General features: G+C 58.6%; 2 protein-coding genes across 2 annotated transcripts; both read right to left on the bottom strand.

Annotated features, from left to right (window-relative positions):
- Positions 1-1206: 1206 nt before the first annotated feature.
- On the bottom strand, positions 1207-9408 carry ddx47 (DEAD (Asp-Glu-Ala-Asp) box polypeptide 47). Its single transcript, XM_088607011.1, has 12 exons — positions 9019-9408; positions 8149-8242; positions 7414-7602; positions 6803-6874; positions 6210-6328; positions 5961-6032; positions 5640-5756; positions 4961-5107; positions 3000-3137; positions 2661-2731; positions 2360-2489; positions 1207-1591 (listed from the first exon to the last, which is right to left on the bottom strand). Exons 1-12 carry the CDS (start codon positions 9253-9255, stop codon positions 1460-1462), a joined length of 1518 nt encoding a protein of 505 aa, XP_088463137.1. The 5' UTR covers positions 9256-9408; the 3' UTR covers positions 1207-1459.
- A 1591-nt stretch (positions 9409-10999) lies between these two features.
- Positions 11000-23977, bottom strand: wbp11 (WW domain binding protein 11). The gene is made up of 12 exons (XM_088606966.1): positions 23762-23977; positions 23025-23111; positions 22384-22415; positions 22198-22291; positions 21136-21332; positions 16304-16437; positions 16031-16227; positions 14979-15242; positions 14200-14310; positions 13807-14103; positions 13548-13730; positions 11000-11701 (listed from the first exon to the last, which is right to left on the bottom strand). Exons 2-12 carry the CDS (start codon positions 23086-23088, stop codon positions 11145-11147), a joined length of 2130 nt encoding a protein of 709 aa, XP_088463092.1. The 5' UTR covers positions 23089-23111; positions 23762-23977; the 3' UTR covers positions 11000-11144.
- Between the last annotated feature and the right edge of the window lie 1851 nt (positions 23978-25828).

Raw genomic sequence — 25828 nt, 5'->3', positions numbered from 1 at the left:
CGAGCGACCGGCCGCAGGGAAACAGCCCCTGAGCTCAACACGAGCGACCGGCCGCAGGGAAACACCCCCTGAGCTCAACACGAGCGACCGGCCGCAGGGAAACACCCCCTGAGCTCAACACGAGCGACCGGCCGCAGGGAAACAGCCCCTGAGCTCAACACGAGCGACCGGCCCCAGGGAAACACCCCCTGAGCTCAACACGAGCGACCGGCCCCAGGGAAACACCCCCTGAGCTCAACACGAGCGACCGGCCGCAGGGAAACACCCCCTGAGCTCAACACGAGCGACCGGCCCCAGGGAAACACCCCCTGAGCTCAACACGAGCGACCGGCCGCAGGGAAACACCCCCTGAGCTCAACACGAGCGACCGGCCGCAGGGAAACACCCCCTGAGCTCAACACGAGCGACCGGCCGCAGGGAAACACCCCCTGAGCTCAACACGAGCGACCGGCCCCAGGGAAACACCCCCTGAGCTCAACACGAGCGACCGGCCGCAGGGAAACAGCCCCTGAGCTCAACACGAGCGACCGGCCGCAGGGAAACAGCCCCTGAGCTCAACACGAGCGACCGGCCGCAGGGAAACACCCCCTGAGCTCAACACGAGCGACCGGCCGCAGGGAAACACCCCCTGAGCTCAACACGAGCGACCGGCCGCAGGGAAACAGCCCCTGAGCTCAACACGAGCGACCGGCCCCAGGGAAACACCCCCTGAGCTCAACACGAGCGACCGGCCGCAGGGAAACAGCCCCTGAGCTCAACACGAGCGACCGGCCGCAGGGAAACAGCCCCTGAGCCCAACACGAGCGACCGGCCGCAGGGAAACACCCCCTGAGCTCGTGTTCAGATACGCACGACCGACCAATAACACCTGCAGTCTGGCAACCTGTTTCCATACGACTCTTCGAGACTCGGGTACAAGCCAGGGAAAACAGACAGAGAGAGCAGAGGGGTCAGAGGTCAGGGACAGAGTGACACAGCAGGAATATCTGTCATCTGTGCAGCATTTTGACCCAAAACATCCAACCTGATGCCTCACACAAACGTAATAAAAAGACAGAGCCAGCATGCAGAGAGAACAGAGCCACACACACACACACACACACACACACACCAGCCCCCACCCGTACCCTCACGAGGACCGGACTGGACCGAACCGGGCCGAGAGTCTGAACCGGACTCCCTGCGGACATGGGGAAGGGTCACAAAGGCCAGACAGGGAAGTTTATTAACTTGTTCAAGATCATTTACAGCTGTGGCCCCATGCCCATCGCAGGGGCACACCAGCACTGGAACGGGCCGGGGGCCCGGGGGCCCAGGGGCCCGGGGAGCCAGAGCAACAGGCTGCTCTCCAGCGCTCACTGAACCGGGCTCACTGGGACAGCGAGCAGAGTCCGCGTCACTCCCCCCCGAGGGAGCGACTGCACGAGTCCATGTTGATCTGCAGGAGGCGCGCTGCTCTCTAGCGCCCCCTGCGGCCTCCACGGCCCCCCCTCACTTTCTTCCGGAATCCGCTGGATTGCTCCGAGTCCTCGGCCTCCCCCTCCGCACCCCCCCTCGGACGTTTCTTCTGCTCACCCTGCTCCTTCATCTCCTGAGAGAGAGAGACAAGGGGTTAATACACACACTCCTCCTGCACACTACTGTACACTGACACTGCACTGAGAGAGAGGGGTTAATACACACACTCCTCCTGCACACTACTGTACACTGACACTGCACTGAGAGAGAGAGGGGTTAATACACACACTCCTCCTGAACACTACTGTACACTGACACTGCACTGAGAGAGAGAGGGGTTAATACACACACTCCTCCTGCACACTACTGTACACTGACACTGCACTGAGAGAGAGGGGTTAATACACACACTCCTCCTGCACACTACTGTACACTGACACTGCACTGAGAGAGAGAGGGGTTAATACACACACTCCTCCTGCACACTACTGTACACTGAGAGAGAGGGGTTAATACACACACTCCTCCTGCACACTACTGTACACTGACACTGCACTGAGAGAGAGAGAGGGGTTAATACACACACTCCTCCTGCACACTACTGTACACTGACACTGCACTGAGAGAGAGAGAGGGGTTAATACACACACTCCTCCTGCACACTACTGTACACTGACACTGCACTGAGAGAGAGGGGTTAATACACACACTCCTCCTGCACACTACTGTACACTGACACTGCACTGAGAGAGAGAGGGGTTAATACACACACTCCTCCTGCACACTACTGTACACTGACACTGCACTGTGAGAGAGAGAGGGGTTAATACACACACTCCTCCTGCACACTACTGTACACTGAGAGAGAGAGGGGTTAATACACTCCTCCTGTGTGACTCACAATGCGGGCGAATCTCTGCGCCTCGCTCACTCTCTCCACCAGCATCATCACCTCCTCCTCCTGCGTGGGGAAGGCGGGCAGCTTCTTGCCGATCAGGTGCTCGATTCGCTGGAACAGCTCCACATCGTACCTGGGGGGCGGGGACTGCATGTCAGTCACCCCGACTGACACTCACAGGGTCCAATCGCTGCACTGCATCGGCCTTAATACAGGGCCATGAGAGAGCGATGGACCCCAACAGAGCCAGACGACGCAACAGGGGTACAGGGGTACAGGGGCAACAGGAACAGAGATCACTCACTGTGTGACAAAAGTGATAGACTTCCCAGAACGCCCTGCTCTGGCCGTCCGGCCCACCCTGTGGATATAGTCCTGCAGGCACAGAGTGTCAGAGAAAGACAGACAGACGCGTATTAGAAAGAGAGGGGTACTGCGGCGAGACAGACAGTACTTTGGAGTGGGCGGGGATGTCGTAGTCGATGACAGAGAGGTATTAGAGAGACAGACAGGCAGGTACTGGGGGAAGGGGGAGAGAGACACAGACAGGCAGGCAGTGGGGGGGGGGAGAGAGACAGACAGGCAGGCAGTGGGGGGGGGAGAGAGACAGACAGGCAGGTACTGGGGGGGGGAGAGACAGTACCTTGGAGTGTGTGGGGATGTCGTAGTTGATGACAACATCCACGTGTGGGATGTCTAGCCCTCGGGACGCCACGTCTGTGGCCAGCAGGATAGAGCGCGACTTCGACTTGAACTTGTTCAGGGCACCGAGACGCTTGTTCTGAAACACAGACACCAGGGGTCTGACTGACAGCACTGTCACACCTGGAGTGGATCAGACTGCTGCACACTGGGAGTCTGACTGACAGCACTGTCACACCTGGAGTGGATCAGACTGCTGCGCACTGGGAGTCTGACTGACAGCACTGTAAACCCTGGAGTGGATCAGACTGCTGCACACTGGGAGTCTGACTGACAGCACTGTAAACCCTGGAGTGGATCAGACTGCTGCGCACTGGGAGTCTGACTGACAGCACTGTCACACCTGGAGCGGATCAGACTGCTGCACACTGGGAGTCTGACTGACAGCACTGTAAACCCTGGAGTGGATCAGACTGCTGCACACTGGGAGTCTGACTGACAGCACTGTAAACCCTGGAGTGGATCAGACTGCTGCACACTGGGAGTCTGACTGACAGCACTGTAAACCCTGGAGTGGATCAGACTGCTGCACACTGGGAGTCTGACTGACAGCACTGTCACACCTGGAGTGGATCAGACTGCTGCGCACTGGGAGTCTGACTGACAGCACTGTAAACCCTGGAGTGGATCAGACTGCTGCACACTGGGAGTCTGACTGACAGCACTGTCACACCTGGAGTGGATCAGACTGCTGTGCACTGGGAGTCTGACTGACAGCACTGTAAACCCTGGAGCGGATCAGACTGCTGCGCACTGGGAGTCTGACTGACAGCACTGTCACACCTGGAGTGGATCAGACTGCTGCACACTGGGAGTCTGACTGACAGCACTGTAAACCCTGGAGCGGATCAGACTGCTGTGCACTGGGAGTCTGACTGACAGCACTGTAAACCCTGGAGTGGATCAGACTGCTGCACACTGGGAGTCTGACTGACAGCACTGTAAACCCTGGAGTGGATCAGACTGCTGCACACTGGGAGTCTGACTGACAGCACTGTAAACCCTGGAGCGGATCAGACTGCTGTGCACTGGGAGTCTGACTGACAGCACTGTAAACCCTGGAGTGGATCAGACTGCTGCACACTGGGAGTCTGACTGACAGCACTGTAAACCCTGGAGTGGATCAGACTGCTGCACACTGGGAGTCTGACAGCACTGTCACACCTGGAGTGATCAGACTGCTGCACACTGGGAGTCTGACTGACAGCACTGTAAACCCTGGAGTGGATCAGACTGCTGCACACTGGGAGTCTGACTGACAGCACTGTCACACCTGGAGTGGATCAGACTGCTGCACACTGGGAGTCTGACTGACAGCACTGTCACACCTGGAGTGATCAGACTGCTGCACACTGGGAGTCTGACTGACAGCACTGTAAACCCTGGAGCGGATCAGACTGCTGCACACTGGGAGTCTGACTGACAGCACTGTAAACCCTGGAGTGGATCAGACTGCTGCGCACTGGGAGTCTGATTGACAGCACTGTCACACCTGGAGTGGATCAGACTGCTGCACACTGGGAGTCTGACTGACAGCACTGTAAACCTTGGTGTGGATCAGACTGCTGCACACTGGGAGTCTGACTGACAGCACTGTAAACCCTGGAGTGGATCAGACTGCTGCACACTGGGAGTCTGACTGACAGCACTGTAAACCCTGGAGTGGATCAGACTGCTGCACACTGGGAGTCTGACTGACAGCACTGTAAACCCTGGAGTGGATCAGACTGCTGCGCACTGGGAGTCTGACTGACAGCACTGTAAACCCTGGAGTGGATCAGACTGCTGCACACTGGGAGTCTGACTGACCGCACTGTCACACCTGGAGAGGATCAGACTGCTGGGAACAGGATTCTGACCTGCTCTGTATAGCGAGTATGCGCCCGCGGTTGCTGTGGTTACCTGGCTCATCTGGCCATGCAGGGGGATGGCAGTCATGCCCAGGTTCCGCAGCATCAGCGCCACCCGCTGGGCGGCATTGCAGGTGCCACAGAAAATCATGAAGGAGTTTCCGGCCAGCTCATTCAGAACAGACACCAGGTAACAGTCCTGCAGAGAGACAGGTAGGCAGTGTGAGAACCCAGCACTCTGTGTACTGGGAGTCTGACTGACAGCACTGTAAACCCTGGAGTGGATCAGACTGCTGCACACTGGGAGTCTGACTGACAGCACTGTAAACCCTGGAGTGGATCAGACTGCTGCACACTGGGAGTCTGACTGACAGCACTGTCACACCTGGAGTGGATCAGACTGCTGCGCACTGGGAGTCTGACAGCACTGTCACTCCTAGGGTGGATGAGAGACAGGCAGGCAGACAGTGAGACAGCAGGGCACTGTCCTGCAGACAGACAGGCAGGCAGACAGACAGTGAGACAGCAGGGCGCAGTCCTGCAGAGAGACGGGCAGGCAGACAGTGAGACAGCAGGGCGCAGTCCTGCAGAGAGACGGGCAGGCAGACAGTGAGACAGCAGGGCGCAGTCCTGCAGAGAGACGGGCAGGTAGACAGTGAGACAGCAGGGCACAGTCCTGCAGAGAGACGGGCAGGCAGACAGTGAGACAGAAGGTCACTCCAGTCCAGTACCTTGTACTTAGCTGGGATGAAGATGTAGAACTGCTGCAGTTTGTCCACGGTCTGGTACTTGCTGGACACGGCGCACTTCACTGGGTCTTTCAGAGCTGCCCTCTGCAGCTTCTGGACCTGGAACACAGCCCAGTGGCCAGTGTGAGAGCCCAGTGGCCAGTGTGAGAGCCCAGTGGCCAGTGTGAGAGCCCATCCCCCAGGCACAGAAGTTACATGATGCAGCTCAGCGCCCTTCACAGGCAAATGCAAGATCTTTACTCTACAAACACAGTAATAAAAACAAAGGACAGATATTCCAGGACAGGAGAAATATTTTCCTACCTTCTTGGTCATAGTGGCTGAGAAAAGGAATGTTGTCCTTTCTCGAGGAATAACTTTCAGTATCTTATCAACCTGAACATGGAGAGAGAGGGGTTAATACACACACTCCTCCTGCACACTACTGTACACTGACACTGCACTGAGAGAGAGAGGGGTTAATACACACACTCCTCCTGCACACTACTGTACACTGACACTGCACTGAGAGAGAGAGGGGTTAATTGTCTATAGAGTACAGATGTTTCTCACCTCTGTCTCAAAGTCCATGTTGAGGATGCGATCAGCCTCATCCATCACCAGGAAGCGCAGAGCACGGAGTGAGAATCCCTTCGTGTTTTCCAAGTGGTCAATCAAACGCCCAGGGGTGGCTGAGAAAGAGAGAGGGGGGTTAATACAGACACACTGACTGGACACTCCAGTACATGAACACTGCACTGAGAGAGAGAGGGGTTCATACAGACACACTGACTGGACACTCCAGTACATTAACACTGCACTGAGAGAGAGAGGGGTTAATACAGACACACTGACTGGACACTCCAGTACATGAACACTGCACTGAGAGAGAGGGGGGTTAATACAGACACACTGACTGGACACTCCAGTACATTAACACTGCACTGAGAGAGAGAGGGGTTCATACAGACACTGACTGGACACTCCAGTACATGAACACTGCACTGAGAGAGAGAGGGGTTCACACACACACACACTGACTGGACACTCCAGTACATGAACACTGCACTGAGAGAGAGAGGGGTTCACACACACACACACTGACTGGACACTCCAGTACACTAGGAGAGTGAGAGGGAGGACAGTAGCAAGGAGTTCATTCTCACCGATGATGATGTGTGGTTTCTTAGCCAGTGCCATCGCCTGTGACATCATATCGATCCCCCCAACAACCACCGCTGGAGAAAGAGACTGGCGTTAGCAGGTGCCGGGCGCCCCACTGCCCCCCGTGAGCCCTGGAGCCCCACTGTCCCCCCCCGTGAGCCCTGGAGCCCCACTGCCCCCCGTGAGCCCTGGAGCCCCACTGCCCCCCGTGAGCCCTGGAGCCCCACTGTCCCCCCCCGTGAGCCCTGGAGCCCCACTGCCCCCCCGTGAGCCCTGGAGCCCCACTGCCCCCCCGTGAGCCCTGGAGCCCCACTGCCCCCCCGTGAGCCCTGGAGCCCCACTGCCCCCCGTGAGCCCTGGAGCCCCACTGCCCCCCGTGAGCCCTGGAGCCCCACTGCCCCCCGTGAGCCCTGGAGCCCCACTGCCCCCCGTGAGCCCTGGCGCCCCACTGCCCCCCGTGAGCCCTGGCGCCCCACTGCCCCCCCGTGAGCCCTGGCGCCCCACTGCCCCCCGTGAGCCCTGGAGCCCCACTGCCCCCCGTGAGCCCTGGAGCCCCACTGCCCCCCCGTGAGCCCTGGAGCCCCACTGCCCCCCGTGAGCCCTGGAGCCCCACCTGTCTGGACGCCGATGCAGGAGCCCAGGGCGTCGAACTGCTCGGCGATCTGGAAGGCCAGCTCGCGTGTGGGCGTGAGCACCAGGGAGTGCAGCCGCTGGGGCGCGGCCAGCAGAGCCTGCAGGATGGGCAGAGCGAAGGCGCCCGTCTTCCCCGAGCCCGTCTCCGCCAGCCCGATCACGTCCCGGCCTGGATCACAGGACACAGAGGGCATCAGTCTGGTCACAGCGCCCCGTGGGGCAGGAGACAGAGAGAGAGGGGCATCAGTCTGGTCACAGCGCCCCGTGGGGCAGGACACAGAGAGAGGGGCATCAGTCTGGTCACAGCGCCCCGTGGGGCAGGAGACAGAGAGAGAGGGGCATCAGTCTGGTCACAGCGCCCCGTGGGGCAGGAGACAGAGAGAGAGGGGCATCAGTCTGGTCACAGCGCCCCGTGGGGCAGGACACAGAGAGAGAGGGGCATCAGTCTGGAGTCACAGCGCCGCGCGGGGCAGGAGACAGAGAGAGAGGGGCATCAGTCTGGAGTCACGCGGGGCAGGAGACACAGAGAGAGAGGGGCACCAGTCTGGAGTCACGCGGGGCAGGAGACAGAGAGAGAGGGGCACCAGTCTGGAGTCACGCGGGGCAGGAGACAGAGAGAGAGGGGCACCAGTCTGGAGTCACGCGGGGCAGGAGAGCTCAGGACAGGACAGGGGAGCTTAACAGGAGCCCAGAGAAGCCCAGACCCTGACCTTACCCTGCAGGCCCACAGGCACAGCCTCCACCTGGATCTTCGTGGGGCTGCTCCAGCCCAGCTGTGCACAGGCCTCACACAGGACCTCTGTCACCCCCTGGAGAGAGAGACCGAGATCAATCTCACAGTCCGCAGCGCCTGGACTCACACTCCAGACACAGAGATCAAGTTCCTGCTCTACTGGTGACCTGGTCCTGCTGTCGCCCACAGAACAGAGCCTGGCACTGCTGGAGCAGGACTGTCAGACCCGGGCACTGACAGCCCATCTGGACCAGAGCCTGGCACTGCTGGAGCAGTACTGTCAGACCTGGGCACTGCCAGCCCATCTGGACCCAGAACCGGGGCTGCAGCAGAGCCTGGCACTGCTGGAGCAGGACTGTCAGACCTGGGCACTGCCAGCCCATCTGGACCCAGAACCAGGGCTGCAGCAGAGCCTGGCACTGCTGGAGCAGTACTGTCAGACCTGGGCACTGCCAGCCCATCTGGACAAGACCAGAGTCCTGTTTTTCCAGAAAAAAGCCAGACCTCAGGGAAACAGGTACCACTCCACACTGAACAGCAACACACTGGAGCACACAACCAGCTACACATACAGAACCTCGGACTGACTATCAGCTCATCTGACTCAGCCCATAGAAGACCTGCACAGAGTTCTGTAAAACATCCTCATGTGCAGAGGAAAACACCTCCTAACAACACACGCAGGACGTCTGAGGCCGGTACACACCACTGACCAACATGCAGTTGGCAGTGCGGCCTGTCTGTTAAGCAGGGGCACCTGGAGGGGACCCCACTATCAAACAGAGAGCTCTTTCCGTTACCCTGTCCCGGGACCGGGCCGGCAGCTATCCGGGGGCTCCCGCGGATACTCACCAGATCCTTGAAGCTCTTCGGCGCCTCCGTCTCCTCCGCTCCTCCATCCTCGCCGCTCTCCGTCGCTGCTTCCGTAGCCTCTACCCTCTCTCCCTCCAGTGCGTCCGCCATACTAGACATCCAGCGTGCCGAGTGTGTGGAGGAACGCGCAGGGGCTGATGGGATATCCCCCGGCTTCCGCTGTGTCCACTGGGAGCTGTAGTTCACTTCCGGCCTACACGCTGCCACGTTGAACATTGACCTCCAGCTCGTGCTGGATTCTGGGTAGTGTAGTTTCCTCTCGCCCGGTTAGACGTCCAGCCTCGTCACCAGCAGCGACAGCGTTTCATCACAAGCCGAGCTGTTGCAGCTCCGTTATACACTCAAACGCCCAAAATACGAAATATTTCAAAACCGGTGAGCAGGGCCGGCCTTCGTCATGTCCCCGTGGGGGGGCTTTCCCCAGGTGCCCCCCATGCGAGAGGGGTCCAGACCTGTCGCTCTACAGCTCCCCGCTTCTGATCCCTGATGCTGGTTGGCTCGTCTGGAGAGCGGCCGTGCGCACGCACGCTCAGGGCACCTGGGCTCGACGGTGGAGTTTGCGTGTTCTCCCTCACTGTCCCCGAGTTTGTGAGACCCGACCCCCGAGGAATGGAGACACCAGGCTGCAGGCGGAGGACAGAGTCAGTCACACTGAACCCCAGAGCAGCCCTAACCTGCAGGAACCCGTCTGTCTCTCTGTCCTCTGACTGCTGTGGGAGAAACAAGCTGTCTGTCTCTCTGTCCTCTGACTGCTGTGAGAGAAACAAGCTGTCTGCTTTGTCCTCTGACTGCTGTGGGAGAAGCGAGCTGTCTGTCTCTCTGTCCCCTGTCCTCTGACTGCTGTGGGAGAAACGAGCTGTCTGTCTCTCTGTCCTCTGACTGCTGTGGGAGAAGCGAGCTGTCTGTCTCTCTGTCCTCTGACTGCTGTGGGAGAAGCGAGCTGTCTGTCTCTCTGTCCCCTGTCCTCTGACTGCTGTGAGAGAAACAAGCTGTCTGCTTTGTCCTCTGACTGCTGTGGGAGAAGCGAGCTGTCTGTCTCTATGTCCCCTGTCCTCTGACTCCAGTGGGAGAAACGAGCTGTCTGTCTCTCTGTCCTCTGACTGCTGTGGGAGAAGTGAGCTGTCTGTCTCTCTGTCCTCTGACTGCTGTGGGAGAAGCAAGCTGTCTGTCTCTCTGTCCTCTGACTGCTGTGGGAGAAGCGAGCTGTCTGTCTCTCTGTCCTCTGACTGCTGTGGGAGAAGCGAGCTGTCTGTCTCTCTGTCCTCTGACTGCTGTGGGAGAAGCAAGCTGTCTGTCTCTCTGTCCTCTAACTGCTGTGGGAGAAGCGAGCTGTCTGTCTCTCTGTCCTCTAACTGCTGTGGGAGAAGCCAGCTGTCTGTCTCTCTGTCCTCTGACTGCTGTGGGAGAAGCGAGCTGTCTGTCTCTCTGTCCCCTGTCCTCTGACTCCAGCGGGCTGCAGGCAGGGACTGAGGACTCCTGGGTAGCACTGCCACCACTTCTCTGACAGACGAGCCGCTCCGAGGTCACACTGCCCCTGGGGCCGAGGGACAGGCTGCCGGGCTCTTGAGCTCCCTCGCCACACCACAGCTCAGGCACCCTGCCCGGGTTCGACTCCCCCACAGCGCGCGCGCACACGGCGCGCACACACACACACACGGCGCGCACACACACACACACACACACACGGCGCACACACACACACACACGGCGCACACACACACACACACGGCGCACACACACACACACACACACGGCGCGCACACACACGGCGCGCACACGCGCACACACACGGCGCGCGCACACACACGGCGCGCGCACACACACACGGCGCGCGCACACACACACGGCGCGCGCACACACACACGGCGCGCGCACACACACACACACACACGGCGCGCGCACACACACACACACACACGGCGCGCGCACACACACACACACACACACGGCACACAGAGACTTGCACAGCGAGCATTTTATTTCACTGCTTTTACAGCTTTAAACAACACTTTTCATTTTCGGCAAACTCTCTCTCGCGCTGCCGCACCTAGTCAATATAAAACAAACACACGTCTGGAAACCCCCCACGTACCCCCCTCGCAGCCCTACAGCAGCCCCTCCATCTCCCTCATGAAGGCCTCGTACACCTGGTCTTTCGTCTGGATGGAGGGCAGCGGGGCGCCGGCGGGCGTGGTGGAGGGCGCGGGCGGCTTGTGCTCCTCCTCGGCCCTCCGGCCGGCGCCGCCCGCCAGCCCGGCGCCCGGCCGCGCGCGGCGCACACGCAGCGCGGTGGGCACGAAGCGCGTGACCTCGGCCTTGGGGTTGGTGATCTGCGGCTTGGCGGAGATGGTGGCGCCGCCGGGCCCGCTGGCCGCGCCCGCCGCCGTCAGGCTGGCCCGCTTCTCGATGGTGGGGGCGTGGTGCGGCGGCGCGCTGCCCGGCGTGCCCGGCGGGGGGGGCAGCCGCAGGGGCAGCGGCAGGGCCGGAGGGGGGGGCAGAGGGGCGGCGCCGGCGGGGGGGGCGCTCTCGCCCGGCTTCTGCTGGCGCTGGATCAGGCTGGGGGGGGCGCTGAGCACATTGGGGTTGAGGGGAGGGGGGAACATGGCCGGGGGGGGCCCCAGCGGGCGGGCCAGTCCTGGGCGAGGGGGGGGCGGCGGCATTCCTGTGAGAGAGAGAGGAGTGGGGGGGGGCAGAGAGAGAGATACAGAATTAAAGTATTGGCTACACCTAAAAAACAGCGACTAAAATTCCCACCACTACAACTCAGACCCAAGCACATCACAGCACAGATCAAACAGCAACATCTCACACACTGGGACACACACACAACAAACTGGAATGCTACAGAACCCTAAACAGACAATACAGACTAGCTGAATATTTGACCAAGATAAGAAACAGCAAAAAGAAACAGACCCTTACAAAGTACAGGCTCAGTGACCACAACCTGGCCAGAGTCACTGGACACAGGCAGGCCTGACTGCCCAGAGAGGACAGGCTCAGTGACCACAGCCTGGCCAGAGACACTGGACACAGGCAGACCTGGCTGTCCAGAGAGGACAGGCTCAGTGACCACAGCCTGGCCAGAGACACTGGACACAGGCAGACCTGGCTGTCCAGAGAGGACAGGCTCAGTGACACAGCCTGGCCAGAGACACTGGACAAAGGCAGACCTGGCTGTCCAGAGAGGACAGGCTCAGTGACCACAGCCTGGACAGAGACACTGGACACAGGCAGACCTGGCTGTCCAGAGAGGACAGGCTCAGTGACCACAGCCTGGCCAGAGACACTGGACACAGGCAGACCTGGCTGTCCAGAGAGGACAGGCTCAGTGACCACAGCCTGGACAGAGACACTGGACACAGGCAGACCTGGCTGTCCAGAGAGGACAGGCTCAGTGACACAGCCTGGCCAGAGACACTGGACAAAGGCAGACCTGGCTGTCCAGAGAGGACAGGCTCAGTGACACAGCCTGGCCAGAGACACTGGACAAAGGCAGACCTGGCTGCCCAGAGAGGACAGGCTGTGCTCCCACTGCCAGCGGGGAGAAATAGAGACAGAGGTGCACTTCCTACTGCACTGTGACAGATACTCTGGGATTAGATTTCTGAATTTCGGGAAGAATGTTTCTCTAATCCCACACCTGCCAGAATCACAACGGGTCCCAATCCTACTGGGAGAGGGAGGAGGGAACTCAACTGAACTGGCAGCCCAGTATGTGATCTCCTGTCCCAGCCTGAGGAACAGACAGTGAGCCTGTCTCTCAATAATAATAATACAGTGTGTGATCTCCTGTCCCAGCCTGAGGAACAGACAGTGAGCCTGTCTCTCAATAATAATAATACAGTGTGTGATCTCCTGTCCCAGCCTGAGGAACAGACAGTGAGCCTGTCTCTCAATAATAATAATCCAGTGTGTGATCTCCTGTCCCAGCCTGAGGAACAGACAGTGAGCCTGTCTCTCAATAATAATAATACAGTGTGTGATCTCCTGTCCCAGCCTGAGGAACAGACAGTGAGCCCGTCTCTCAATAATAATAATACAGTGTGTGATCTCCTGTCACAGCCTGAGGAACAGTGAGCCTGTCTCCCAGTAATGCTCCAGCCGCCTACAGAATATGTCAATATTATATAATGTCTTTGTTGTAAATGTCTGTAGATTTTATTTTACTTCTATTTTTTGTTTTGTTTAATGTAAATATCATTACTTTCATTTGCTTTGGCAACACTGATTTTACTAATTCATGCTAATAAAACACCTGGAATTGAATTGAGAGAGGAGAGAGGAGAGAGAGAGGAGTGGGGGGGAGGGACAGAGAGAGGAGGGAGAGCGAGGGACAGAGAGAGACAGAGAGAGACAGAGAGGAGAGAGGAGAGCAGAGAGGGAGAGCGAGGGACAGAGCGAGGAGAGAGGAGAGGGACAGAGAGGGACAGAGAGGTGAGAGTCCCATCAGTCGTCCAGTCACGCGTGTGCACCGACACACACAGAGCAGCAGACTCGGGGCTCACCCGGGGGGGCCGGCGGGGGCAGCCTGGGCGGGGGGCCCCGAGGCGGGGGGCCGGGCGGCAGGCCTGGAGGGGGTCCGGGCGGCGGGCCGGGCGGGCGGCCTGGGGGCGGCCCCGGGGGCAGTAGCCGGGGCATGGGCCCTCTGATGCCGGGCATGCCTGGGGGGCGCAGGAAGGGCGGCGCCCCTGGAGACAGAGAGAGGGGTGTCAGTGACGAAGGATGCCCCGCGAGCTGGCAGCGGCCGAGCTCCCCGCCGCTCACCTGGAGGCGGGCCCGGGGGGGGTCCGGTGGGAGGGCCCGGGGGGCGCATGGGCGGGGCCGGGGGCGGGCCCAGCGGAGGGGGCCCCGTCATTGGCGGAGCCTGCATGTGTGGGAGGGCCTGCTGGGGCTGCTGCGAGATGATTGGAGCAGCCAGGGGAGGCGGGCGCTGCGGGGCCAGCGGGGGCAGGGCCTGCGCCTCGGACAGCGCCCTCTCCTCGCGCTCCGAGTCATCCGAATCGTCCGAGTACTCGGGCTCCTCCTCTTCCTCCTCCTCCTCCTCCTCCGGCACCGACTGGCCTGCAGACAGAGAGAGGGGACAGCGGCTCGTGACGGAGGGCCCCGGCGCTGGGGACCGGCGGGGGGCGCTGCACAGGGAGGGGCCGCAGCTCTTACCTGCCATCCTGAGCATCATGGCCTGCAAGGGAGTGATGGCCTTCGTCTTCTTCACAACCCTCCTCGCCCTCTCCCGGCGCGGCTTCTCATCTGCAAACCGCACACTGCGCCCTGAGAGCACACAGACAGGGCGTCAGGACTCACTGTACCCCCAGAGCACACAGACAGGGCGTCAGGACTCACTGTACCCCCAGAGCGTCAGGACACTGTACCCCCAGAGCACACAGACAGGGCGTCAGGACACTGTACCCCCAGAGCACACAGACAGGGCGTCAGGACACTGCGCCCTGAGAGCACACAGACAGGGCGTCAGGACTCACTGTACCCCCAGAGCACACAGACAGGGCGTCAGGACTCACTGTACCCCCAGAGCGTCAGGACACTGTACCCCCAGAGCACACAGACAGGGCGTCAGGACACTGTACCCCCAGAGCACACAGACAGGGCGTCAGGACTCACTGTACCCCCAGAGCACACAGACAGGGCGTCAGGACTCGCTGTACCCCTGAGAGCACACAGACAGGGCGTGGGGACTCGCTGTACCCCCAGAGCTCACAGACGGGGCATCAGGACACTGCACCCCCAGAGCACACAGACAGGGCGTCAGGACACTGTACCCCCAGAGCACACAGACAGGGCGTCAGGACACTGTACCCCCAGAGCACACAGACAGGGCGTCAGGACACTGCACCCCCAGAGCGTCAGGACTCTCTGTACCCTCAGAGCTCACAGACGGGGTGTGGGGACTCACTGTACCCCCAGAGCAGAGCCGGTCGCACCTGTCTGTCTCTCCACATGGCCCTGTCTCTCGCGCTCCTCCTCCCTCTGCCTCTCGCGCTCCCTCTCGTCCTCGGGGCGCGACTCCATCACGTGCTCTTCCTCCATGTCCTCGTCCCTCTCCTCCCCCTCCTCATCCTCCTCGCTGTCCTCCTCCTCGTCTCCGTCATCGTCCGAGTCGCTCTGGCTGTCCCCTCCCCGGCCCCCGAGACCACCAACGTCCAGGGCGCCTCCACCTTCCGAGTGGAGCTCCCCCAGATCTGTAACTGTCAGAGAGAGAGAGAGGGGTTAATACACACACTCCTCCTGCACACTACTGTACACTGACACTGCACTGAGAGAGAGAGGGGTTAATACACACACTCCTCCTGCACACTACTGTACACTGACACTGCACTGAGAGAGAGAGGGGTTAATACACACACTCCTCCTGCACACTACTGTACACTGACACTGCACTGAGAGAGAGAGGGGTTAATACACACACTCCTCCTGCACACTACTGTACACTGACACTGCACTGAGAGAGAGGGGTTAATACACACACTCCTCCTGCACACTACTGTACACTGACACTGCACTGACAGAGAGAGGGGTTAATACACACACTCCTCCTGCACACTACTGTACACTGACACTGTACTGAGAGAGAGGGGTTAATACACACACTCCTCCTGTACACTACTGTACACTGACACTGCACTGACAGAGAGAGGGGTTAATACACACACTCCTCCTGCACACTACTGTACACTGACACTGCACTGACAGAGAGAGGGGTTAATACACACACTCCTCCTGCACACTACTGTACACTGACACTGCACTGACAGAGAGAGGGGTTAATACACACACTCCTCCTGCACACTACTGTACACTGACACTGCACTGAGAGAGAGGGGTTAATACACACACTCCTCCTGCACACTACTGTACACTGACACTGCACTGACAGAGAGAGGGGTTAATACACAGTAATTCAATTCAATTCAAGGTGCTTTATTAGCATGAGCGATGGGTACAATCAGTGTTGCCAAAGCAAGTAGCACAGTACCTGTCTCGGGGTCGTAGGCTGTGCTGTCCTCCTCCCTCCTGTAGGCGGCCGGGGGCAGGACCCCTCCCCTCCGCGAGTACAGCTGCACCAGGTGGGGCGGGGGCTGCCCGGGGGGCGGGCCGGGGGGCTTGCGTCCGGGAGGCAGGCGCGGGACGCCCTGTATGGACGTGGGGGTCGACAGCGACACAAAGCCCTTCCTAGGAGACGAGGAGACAGGTTAACGCGCACGCACGCCTCCCCGCGGCAAGCCCACGCGCCCGCGGCCACACTGACCCGTACGCCGAGGTCTTCTTCAGGATGGAGGGCGGCTGGGCTCCCGGCAGCGGGATGTCCTGGATCAGGATGCTGGAGGGGGCGTGAGGCATGTCCGGCAGAGGAATACTGTCCACCTCCACCAGCTCGGCATTCTGGGACAGAGACAGGAGCAGCAGGGGACGTGAGCGTGAGGAACGTGGTCGTGTCTCCTGTTGTCCAGTGTCAGTAATGGACACAGTCCAGCACAGGCAGCTGGCCCTGCTCCGAGACACACACAGTCCAGTACAGACAGCTGGCCCCGCTCCGAGACACACACAGTCCAGTACAGACAGCTGGCCCCGCTCCGAGACACACACAGTCCAGTACAGACAGCTGGCCCCGCTCCGAGACACACACAGTCCAGTACAGACAGCTGGCCCCGCTCCGAGACACACACAGTCCAGTACAGACAGCTGGCCCCGCTCCGAGAGACACACACAGTCCAGTACAGACAGCTGGCCCCGCTCCGAGAGAGACACACAGTCCAGTACAGACAGCTGGCCCCGCTCCGAGACACACAGTCCAGTACAGACAGCTGGCCCCGCTCCGAGAGAGACACAGTCCAGTACAGACAGCTGGCCCCGCTCCGAGAGAGACACACAGTCCAGTACAGACAGCTGGCCCCGCTCCGAGACACACACAGTCCAGTACAGACAGCTGGCCCCGCTCCGAGAGAGACACACAGTCCAGTACAGACAGCTGGCCCCGCTCCGAGAGAGACACACAGTCCAGTACAGACAGCTGGCCCTGCTCCGACACACACAGTCCAGTACAGACAGCTGGCCCCGCTCCGAGACACACACAGTCCAGTACAGACAGCTGGCCCCGCTCCGAGAGAGACACACAGTCCAGTACAGACAGCTGGCCCCGCTCCGAGACACACACAGTCCAGTACAGACAGCTGGCCCTGCTCCGAGACACACACAGTCCAGTACAGACAGCTGGCCCCGCTCCGAGACACACACAGTCCAGTACAGACAGCTGGCCCCGCTCCGAGACACACACAGTCCAGTACAGACAGCTGGCCCCGCTCCGAGAGAGACACAGTCCAGTACAGACAGCTGGCCCCGCTCCGAGAGAGACACACAGTCCAGTACAGACAGCTGGCCCCGCTCCGAGAGAGACACACACAGTCCAGTACAGACAGCTGGCCCCGCTCCGAGACACACACAGTCCAGTACAGACAGCTGGCCCCGCTCCGAGAGACACACACAGTCCAGTACAGACAGCTGGCCCCGCTCCGAGAGAGACACAGTCCAGTACAGACAGCTGGCCCCGCTCCGAGACACACACAGTCCAGTACAGACAGCTGGCCCCGCTCCGAGACACACACAGTCCAGTACAGACAGCTGGCCCCGCTCCGAGACACACAGTCCAGTACAGACAGCTGGCCCTGCTCCGAGACACACACAGTCCAGTACAGACAGCTGGCCCCGCTCCGAGACACACAGTCCAGTACAGACAGCTGGCCCCGCTCCGAGAGACACACACAGTCCAGCACAGGCAGCTGGCCCCGCTCCGAGAGAGACACACAGTCCAGTACAGACAGCTGGCCCTGCTCCGAGACACACACAGTCCAGTACAGACAGCTGGCCCCGCTCCGAGACACACAGTCCAGTACAGACAGCTGGCCCCGCTCCGAGACACACACAGTCCAGTACAGACAGCTGGCCCCGCTCCGAGACACACAGTCCAGTACAGACAGCTGGCCCCGCTCCGAGACACACACAGTCCAGTACAGACAGCTGGCCCCGCTCCGAGACACACAGTCCAGTACAGACAGCTGGCCCCGCTCCGAGACACACACAGGCCAGTACAGACAGCTGGCCCTGCTCCGAGAGAGACACACACAGTCCAGTACAGACAGCTGGCCCCGCTCCGAGACACACACAGTCCAGTACAGACAGCTGGCCCCGCTCCGAGACACACACAGTCCAGTACAGACAGCTGGCCCCGCTCCGAGACACACACAGTCCAGTACAGACAGCTGGCCCCGCTCCGAGACACACACAGTCCAGTACAGACAGCTGGCCCCGCTCCGAGAGAGACACACAGTCCAGTACAGACAGCTGGCCCCGCTCCGAGACACACACAGTCCAGTACAGACAGCTGGCCCCGCTCCGAGACACACACAGTCCAGTACAGACAGCTGGCCCTGCTCCGAGACACACACAGTCCAGTACAGACAGCTGGCCCTGCTCCGAGACACACAGTCCAGTACAGACAGCTGGCCCCGCTCCGAGAGAGACACACAGTCCAGTACAGACAGCTGGCCCTGCTCCGAGACACACAGTCCAGTACAGACAGCTGGCCCCGCTCCGAGAGAGACACACAGTCCAGTACAGACAGCTGGCCCTGCTCCGAGACACACAGTCCAGTACAGACAGCTGGCCCTGCTCCGAGACACACAGTCCAGTACAGACAGCTGGCCCTGCTCCGAGACACACACAGTCCAGTACAGACAGCTGGCCCCGCTCCGAGACACACACAGTCCAGTACAGACAGCTGGCCCCGCTCCGAGACACACACAGGCCAGTACAGACAGCTGGCCCCGCTCCGAGAGAGACACACACAGTCCAGTACAGACAGCTGGCCCCGCTCCGAGACACACACAGTCCAGTACAGACAGCTGGCCCCGCTCCGAGACACACACAGTCCAGTACAGACAGCTGGCCCCGCTCCGAGACACACACAGTCCAGTACAGACAGCTGGCCCCGCTCCGAGAGAGACACAGTCCAGTACAGACAGCTGGCCCCGCTCCGAGAGAGACACACAGTCCAGTACAGACAGCTGGCCCCGCTCCAAGACACACAGTCCAGTACAGACAGCTGGCCCCGCTCCGAGACACACACAGTCCAGTACAGACAGCTGGCCCTGCTCCGAGACACACAGTCCAGTACAGACAGCTGGCCCCGCTCCGAGACACACAGTCCAGTACAGACAGCTGGCCCCGCTCCGAGACACACACAGTCCAGTACAGACAGCTGGCCCCGCTCCGAGACACACACAGTCCAGTACAGACAGCTGGCCCTGCTCCGAGACACACAGTCCAGTACAGACAGCTGGCCCCGCTCCGAGACACACACAGTCCAGTACAGACAGCTGGCCCCGCTCCGAGACACACACAGTCCAGTACAGACAGCTGGCCCCGCTCCGAGACACACAGTCCAGTACAGACAGCTGGCCCCGCTCCGAGAGAGACACACACAGTCCAGTACAGACAGCTGGCCCCGCTCCAAGACACACAGTCCAGTACAGACAGCTGGCCCCGCTCCGAGACACACACAGTCCAGTACAGACAGCTGGCCCTGCTCCGAGACACACAGTCCAGTACAGACAGCTGGCCCCGCTCCGAGACACACAGTCCAGTACAGACAGCTGGCCCCGCTCCGAGACACACACAGTCCAGTACAGACAGCTGGCCCCGCTCCGAGACACACACAGTCCAGTACAGACAGCTGGCCCTGCTCCGAGACACACAGTCCAGTACAGACAGCTGGCCCCGCTCCGAGACACACACAGTCCAGTACAGACAGCTGGCCCCGCTCCGAGACACACACAGTCCAGTACAGACAGCTGGCCCCGCTCCGAGACACACAGTCCAGTACAGACAGCTGGCCCCGCTCCGAGAGAGACACACACAGTCCAGTACAGACAGCTGGCCCCGCTCCGAGACACACACAGTCCAGTACAGACAGCTGGCCCCGCTCCGAGACACACACAGTCCAGTACAGACAGCTGGCCCTGCTCCGAGACACACACAGTCCAGTACAGACAGCTGGCCCTGCTCCGAGACACACAGTCCAGTACAGACAGCTGGCCCCGCTCCGAGAGAGACACACAGTCCAGTACAGACAGCTGGCCCTGCTCCGAGAGAGACACACAGTCCAGTACAGACAGCTGGCCCTGCTCCGAGACACACACAGTCCAGTACAGACAGCTGGCCCCGCTCCGAGACACACACAGTCCAGTACAGACAGCTGGCCCCGCTCCGAGAGAGACACACAGTCCAGTACAGACAGCTGGCCCTGCTCCGAGAGAGACACACAGTCCAGTACAGACAGCTGGCCCCGCTCCGAGACACACACAGTCCAGTACAGACAGCTGGCCCCGCTCCGAGACACACACAGTCCAGTACAGACAGCTGGCCCCGCTCCGAGAGACACACACAGTCCAGTACAGACAGCTGGCCCCGCTCCGAGAGACACACACAGTCCAGTACAGACAGCTGGCCCCGCTCCGAGACACACAGTCCAGTACAGACAGCTGGCCCCGCTCCGAGACACACACAGTCCAGTACAGACAGCTGGCCCCGCTCCGAGACACACACAGTCCAGTACAGACAGCTGGCCCCGCTCCGAGACACACACAGTCCAGTACAGACAGCTGGCCCCGCTCCGAGACACACAGTCCAGTACAGACAGCTGGCCCCGCTCCGAGACACACACAGTCCAGTACAGACAGCTGGCCCCGCTCCGAGAGAGACACACAGTCCAGTACAGACAGCTGGCCCCGCTCCGAGACACACAGTCCAGTACAGACAGCTGGCCCTGCTCCGAGACACACAGTCCAGTACAGACAGCTGGCCCCGCTCCGAGACACACAGTCCAGTACAGACAGCTGGCCCCGCTCCGAGAGAGACACACACAGTCCAGTACAGACAGCTGGCCCCGCTCCGAGACACACACAGTCCAGTACAGACAGCTGGCCCCGCTCCGAGACACACACAGTCCAGTACAGACAGCTGGCCCCGCTCCGAGACACACACAGTCCAGTACAGACAGCTGGCCCTGCTCCGAGACACACAGACCTTGACAGAGTCGAAGTAGAGAGACAGCTGGCCCCGCTTGGTCTCGTACTCGTGCTCCAGGCGGCGCAGCTCGCGGTACGTGTCCGGGTTCTCCTTCTCGTACAGGCGCACGATCCGCTCAAAGGTCTCGCGCAGCTTCTTCCTCTTGTCCCGCAGAACCTTCTCGTTCAGCAGCGGCACCTGGACCGGGTTAAACTCTGAGAGAGACGGACCGGGTCACACACGGAAACAGAGACCGGGTCTCTCTCTCACACAGAAAGATCAGGTCAGGCAGAGAGAGTGAAGGCACTCAGGCCATTCTACACGATAAGAAGGCTCTTCAATATTAACCCAACAACAAGAATCTGGCTCCAGTATTTCAAAGGGTAACCCAGCCCATTGCCCTATACTGCAGTGAAGTGTGGGGTCCCCTAACAACAGGTACAGGGCCGAATAAGGCCAGTACCCACTATTGATAAACACAGAAAAGAATATTAAAGTATTGGCGACACCTAAGAAACAGCGACCAAAACTTCTACTCCTATTCAGTCTGTGATCTCCTGTCCCAGCCTGAGGAACAGACAGTGAGCTTCTCTCAGTAATAATAACACAGTGTGTGATCTCCTGTCCCAGCCTGAGGAACAGACAGTGAGCCTGTCTCTCAATAATAATAATACAGTGTGTGATCTCCTGTCCCAGCCTGAGGAACAGACAGTGAGCCTGTCTCTCAATAATAATAATACAGTGTGTGATCTCCTGTCCCAGCCTGAGGAAAAGACAGTGAGCCTGTCTCTCAATAATAATAATACAGTGTGTGATCTCCTGTCCCAGCCTGAGGAACAGTGAGCCTGTCTCTCAATAATAATAATAGTGTGTGATCTCCTGTCCCAGCCTGAGGAACAGACAGTGAGCCTGTCTCTCAATAATAATAATACAGTGTGTGATCTGTCCCAGCCTGAGGAACAGATAGCGAGCCTGTCTCTCAGTAATAAATAATAATAATAATAATAATACAGTGTGTGACACAAGAGACTGTCAGGCAGTTAGTGATTAACTAGGACTAGTTAATTAACACATCATTACCCATCTCATCCAGTTTCTCCATGTCTCTGATGATCTGTCTGGGGTCCTTCATTTTCAGCACTGCTGCTCGGACCATCATCCTCTGCTTCTTGTTCTGGAGAGAGGAGAGGAGAGGGGTTCACAGAGGCAAGGAGAGAGAGAGAGAGACAGACAGGAGAGAATGGCAGACACTCCAGACAGTCTCACCTTTTTCAGCTCCCTCTTCCGGGCCTCCTTCCCTGCAGAGGACAGGAAGGGACAGTGTCAGATAAGCCAGAGTGTCCAGTTCGCATCCCAGCCCCATTGATACCAGTGTAATGCCAGCATAACGCTATTACAGTGGACACAGCTGTACTCACGGGCCTGGTCAGTGGACAGTATAACGTTATTACAGTGGACACAGCTGTACTCACGGGCCTGGTCAGTGGACAGTATAACGTTATTACAGTGGACACAGCTGTACTCACGAGCCTGGTCAGTGGACAGTATAACGTTATTACAGTGGACACAGCTGTACTCAAGGGCCTGGACAGTGGACAGTATAACGTTATTACAGTGGACACAGCTGTACTCAAGGGCCTGGTCAGTGGACAGTATAACATTATTACAGTGGACACAGCTGTACTCAAGGGCCTGGTCAGTGGACAGTATAATGTTATTACAGTGGACAGGAGCTGTACTCACGAGCCTGGTCAGTGGACAGTATAACGTTATTACAGTGGACAGGAGCTGTACTCACGAGCCTGGTCAGTGGACAGTATAACGTTATTACAGTGGACAATGCTGTACTCAAGGGCCTGGTCAGTGGACAGTATAATGTTATTACAGTGGACAGGAGCTGTACTCACGAGCCTGGTCAGTGGGGTTCATGAATTTCCCACTCTTGGTGGAGGACGTCGATCTTCGCCCCATGGTGGCGCTGTCTCCCTCTCACCCTGAAACACAGAGAAGGGCAGTCAGCTCTTGAGGACCTGGAGACGCTCCAACAGACACAGACACTCCCAGACCATCACAGACCCCCAAACCTGCTGCAGGAAAGCCCCTCAAGCCCGTGTGTGGACACAAGACGACCTGCCTGTCTTCCAGTGTCCTTGCTTCACGCTACAGGCGCTCTCGTGCGGGATCAGTGTGGTCTGGCAGCAGGGGTGATCAGGCCAGCCCAGTCCATCACTGGGGTACAGCTCCCCACTGCTGTGGACATGTTTACACCTCGCGGTCTCAGGAAGGCGGGGAGTAATGCTAAGGACACCAGCCTTCCCTCTGGTGAGAGTTATAGGAGCAGAGAGGCACGAATCCCCGGGTCCGGAGACAGTTTCTTCCCACAGGCTGCCAGACTCCTGAACTCTGCCCCTACCACTGCCTCACACTGCCTGTGCCGTGTGTTACCGTGTGTTGTTGCTGCTGCTGTTGCAACGTTTTAACTGCTGCTGCTGCTGTTTCAACGTTTGGCGTTTCCTTAACGTCTCTGCACTGGCGCACACATGCAGAGAAGCACTGCCCTGCACTTGTGAAAAAGATGGATAAACCGGACTGAGAGCCGAGGACGGAGAAGCACACGCACGGTCTAGAGACCGGAGACACTGACCCAGACGCGAACACGGATCCAGAGGCAGACCTTGCTTCTTCCAGAGCACCAGCCGTTCCGTGAAGCCAAGATCCGGTAATCACCGGGAGCGGGTTTTGAGCCCCGGGTCCCTTATCAAACACTCGGGCGCTGTGTTTACTGCCTGGATTCAAATGAGCCCTTAGCGCTACCGGCCGCCATCTTCGCCCGCCATCGCCGGAAAATACGTCACGTCCGCGCTTCCTGAGGCCGTGTACCCTCATCATGTGACAGGGGCCTCCCTCGTTTTCAATTTCAGCTTTCTTGATTAAGATTAAGATCACCTTATTGGCCATATATAATTTCTTGCATTAGGAATTTGTCTTTTCACAAACCTCAGCCTGCTCTCCATGAGACACACAGACAGGGAGAGAAGCTGGGGGTCAGAGCGCAGGGTCAGCTATTTATACAGCACCCCTGGAGCAGTGGGGGTTAAGGGCCTTGCTCAGGGGCCAATGGAGCAGGATTCCTCTGCCGGTTGCGGGATTTGAACCGGCAACCTTCCGGTCACAGGCACAGATCCTCAGCCACAGAGCACCACCCCAAAAGAACTGCTCCAGGTGAGGCACAAACTCACAACCTTGCATTGCTCTGCTCTGTGCTGTTATATCAGTATTGCATGCTAACCGATGGCTCTCCCTATTCTCCATCATAATCGTGTGCGTGGGTATAAACACACCCCAGACCCTTGACTCTTTTCTACCCCTTTTCTGAGTTTTTATGTATTGCAGCTGTCTCTGCAATAAACAGAGCTGTGTTCAGAATCCAGCGTATTGACGACTGACTGGGATTTGATTGGGACTGGGGTGAAGACAGGGGTTGTATTGTATGCATGGCTGTGGGCTGTACACACATCACAGAGGGAGATCTCACGAAGCCAGATTACTCAGTCTGCAGGGCATTACTGCCGCTGAGATTTAGAGATGGCCTTTCACCGTTTCAGCAGAGTAAACCTTACATTCACGATCTCTTAAACCCGCACACTGTTAATACTGCTTGTTGCAGCTCAGTGTGAGCAGAAACTCAAACTGCTGGTCGGGCTGAGCACAGCGCTTCAGTATATCACAGTGTGCCCTGCAGTGAGGAAAGTGGTGTTTGCACTGAAACGGTTCAGAAGGTTTCCTGGCTGTACATTAGTGCAAACCATCAAGCGGGGGTTTCATGAACTAGCTGGTAATGTTCTCATATCTAATTCTGTCCACTGCGAATGTAGTTCTGTTCTCTGTAGCTCTGCACTGTGATCTAAACATTTCTTACAGCAATTTCCTGATGTAATACACTCTCTGGACTGTGCAGACAACCTCATTAAATACTCCACAGGGCACAACTAGGCTGATTTTTAATAGGAAATCAATTCACACCATCTGAAAATAAAATTAGAGCCTACAACATATAGACATTTCTACCTGGCTTAAGACTTTCTGCATCCGGGTGGGGGGGACTCCCACCTGTGCTACTTAATTCACAACAATGTTGGAAAAAGGAAATATCCCGGTACCGGAAAACAGCCTTTATTGAGTTGATGATGGTGATGATTCCTCCGGCTCCAGTCTTACTCTCCTGCTGCTCAAATCAGGACACACTTCCACTCCGAGGAGGGCGCCGCACTGTACAGCAGCCCTGCGGCCCCCCCCAACAGCCCAGCGAGCGGAAACACATCCAGACAATAGTGTACAAGTGTGAAGCCCTCCAGCCTCAGGCAGAGCCCCACGTCAGTGCCATCCTCCTGCCAGCACCTGCCTGCGTTTATCTGGACACCTGTCACCTCCGGGTTGGATTGATCTGCGATTCCTTGCCAGGCGTCTTCTCTGGCTCCTGCAGAGCTCCAGGGTGCCGTAGCTCCACTCTATCACAGCGCTTCCTTCAGGAGCTGGAGCTCCTGGTCCCGCATGCAGACTGTTGCTGTCGCCTGAACCCTCTAACTGGACTGTAACCGGATAACTGAAGCCTGAGTTCACCTGAACGCAGCTGTAAGGTGAAGTCTACCGGGATGATTTGAGAAATCCTGAATTAGTTAAACCTGCTTTATGAATGTATTTACCCAGATAT

Source organism: Lepisosteus platostomus, chromosome 14 (assembly GCF_059453375.1).
Source record: "Lepisosteus platostomus isolate fLepPlt1 chromosome 14, fLepPlt1.hap1, whole genome shotgun sequence".
Classification (NCBI taxonomy): Eukaryota; Metazoa; Chordata; class Actinopteri; order Semionotiformes; family Lepisosteidae; genus Lepisosteus; species Lepisosteus platostomus.
The sequence above is the reverse complement of the archived record's forward strand: the minus strand, read 5'-3'. Positions and strand labels throughout refer to the sequence as shown.

Bases quoted from the DNA above. Each gene is read 5' to 3' on its own strand.
- ddx47 (XM_088607011.1), bottom strand. From the start codon at position 9,255: ATGTTCAACGTGGCAGCGTGTAGGCCGGAAGTGAACTACAGCTCCCAG. The intron at 6,033-6,209 runs GTGAGAAACATC...CTCCATGTTCAG, and splicing joins ACATGGACTTTGAGACAGAG to GTTGATAAGATACTGAAAGT. The intron at 1,592-2,359 runs GTGAGTCACACA...TCTCTCTCTCAG, and splicing joins CGCAGAGATTCGCCCGCATT to GAGATGAAGGAGCAGGGTGA.
- wbp11 (XM_088606966.1), bottom strand. From the start codon at position 23,088: ATGGGGCGAAGATCGACGTCCTCCACCAAGAGTGGGAAATTCATGAAC. The intron at 16,228-16,303 runs GTCAGTGTGGCC...CTCGTCTCCTAG, and splicing joins AAGAAGACCTCGGCGTACGG to GAAGGGCTTTGTGTCGCTGT. The intron at 14,311-14,978 runs GTGCGACCGGCT...GTGTGCTCTCAG, and splicing joins CCATGTGGAGAGACAGACAG to GGCGCAGTGTGCGGTTTGCA.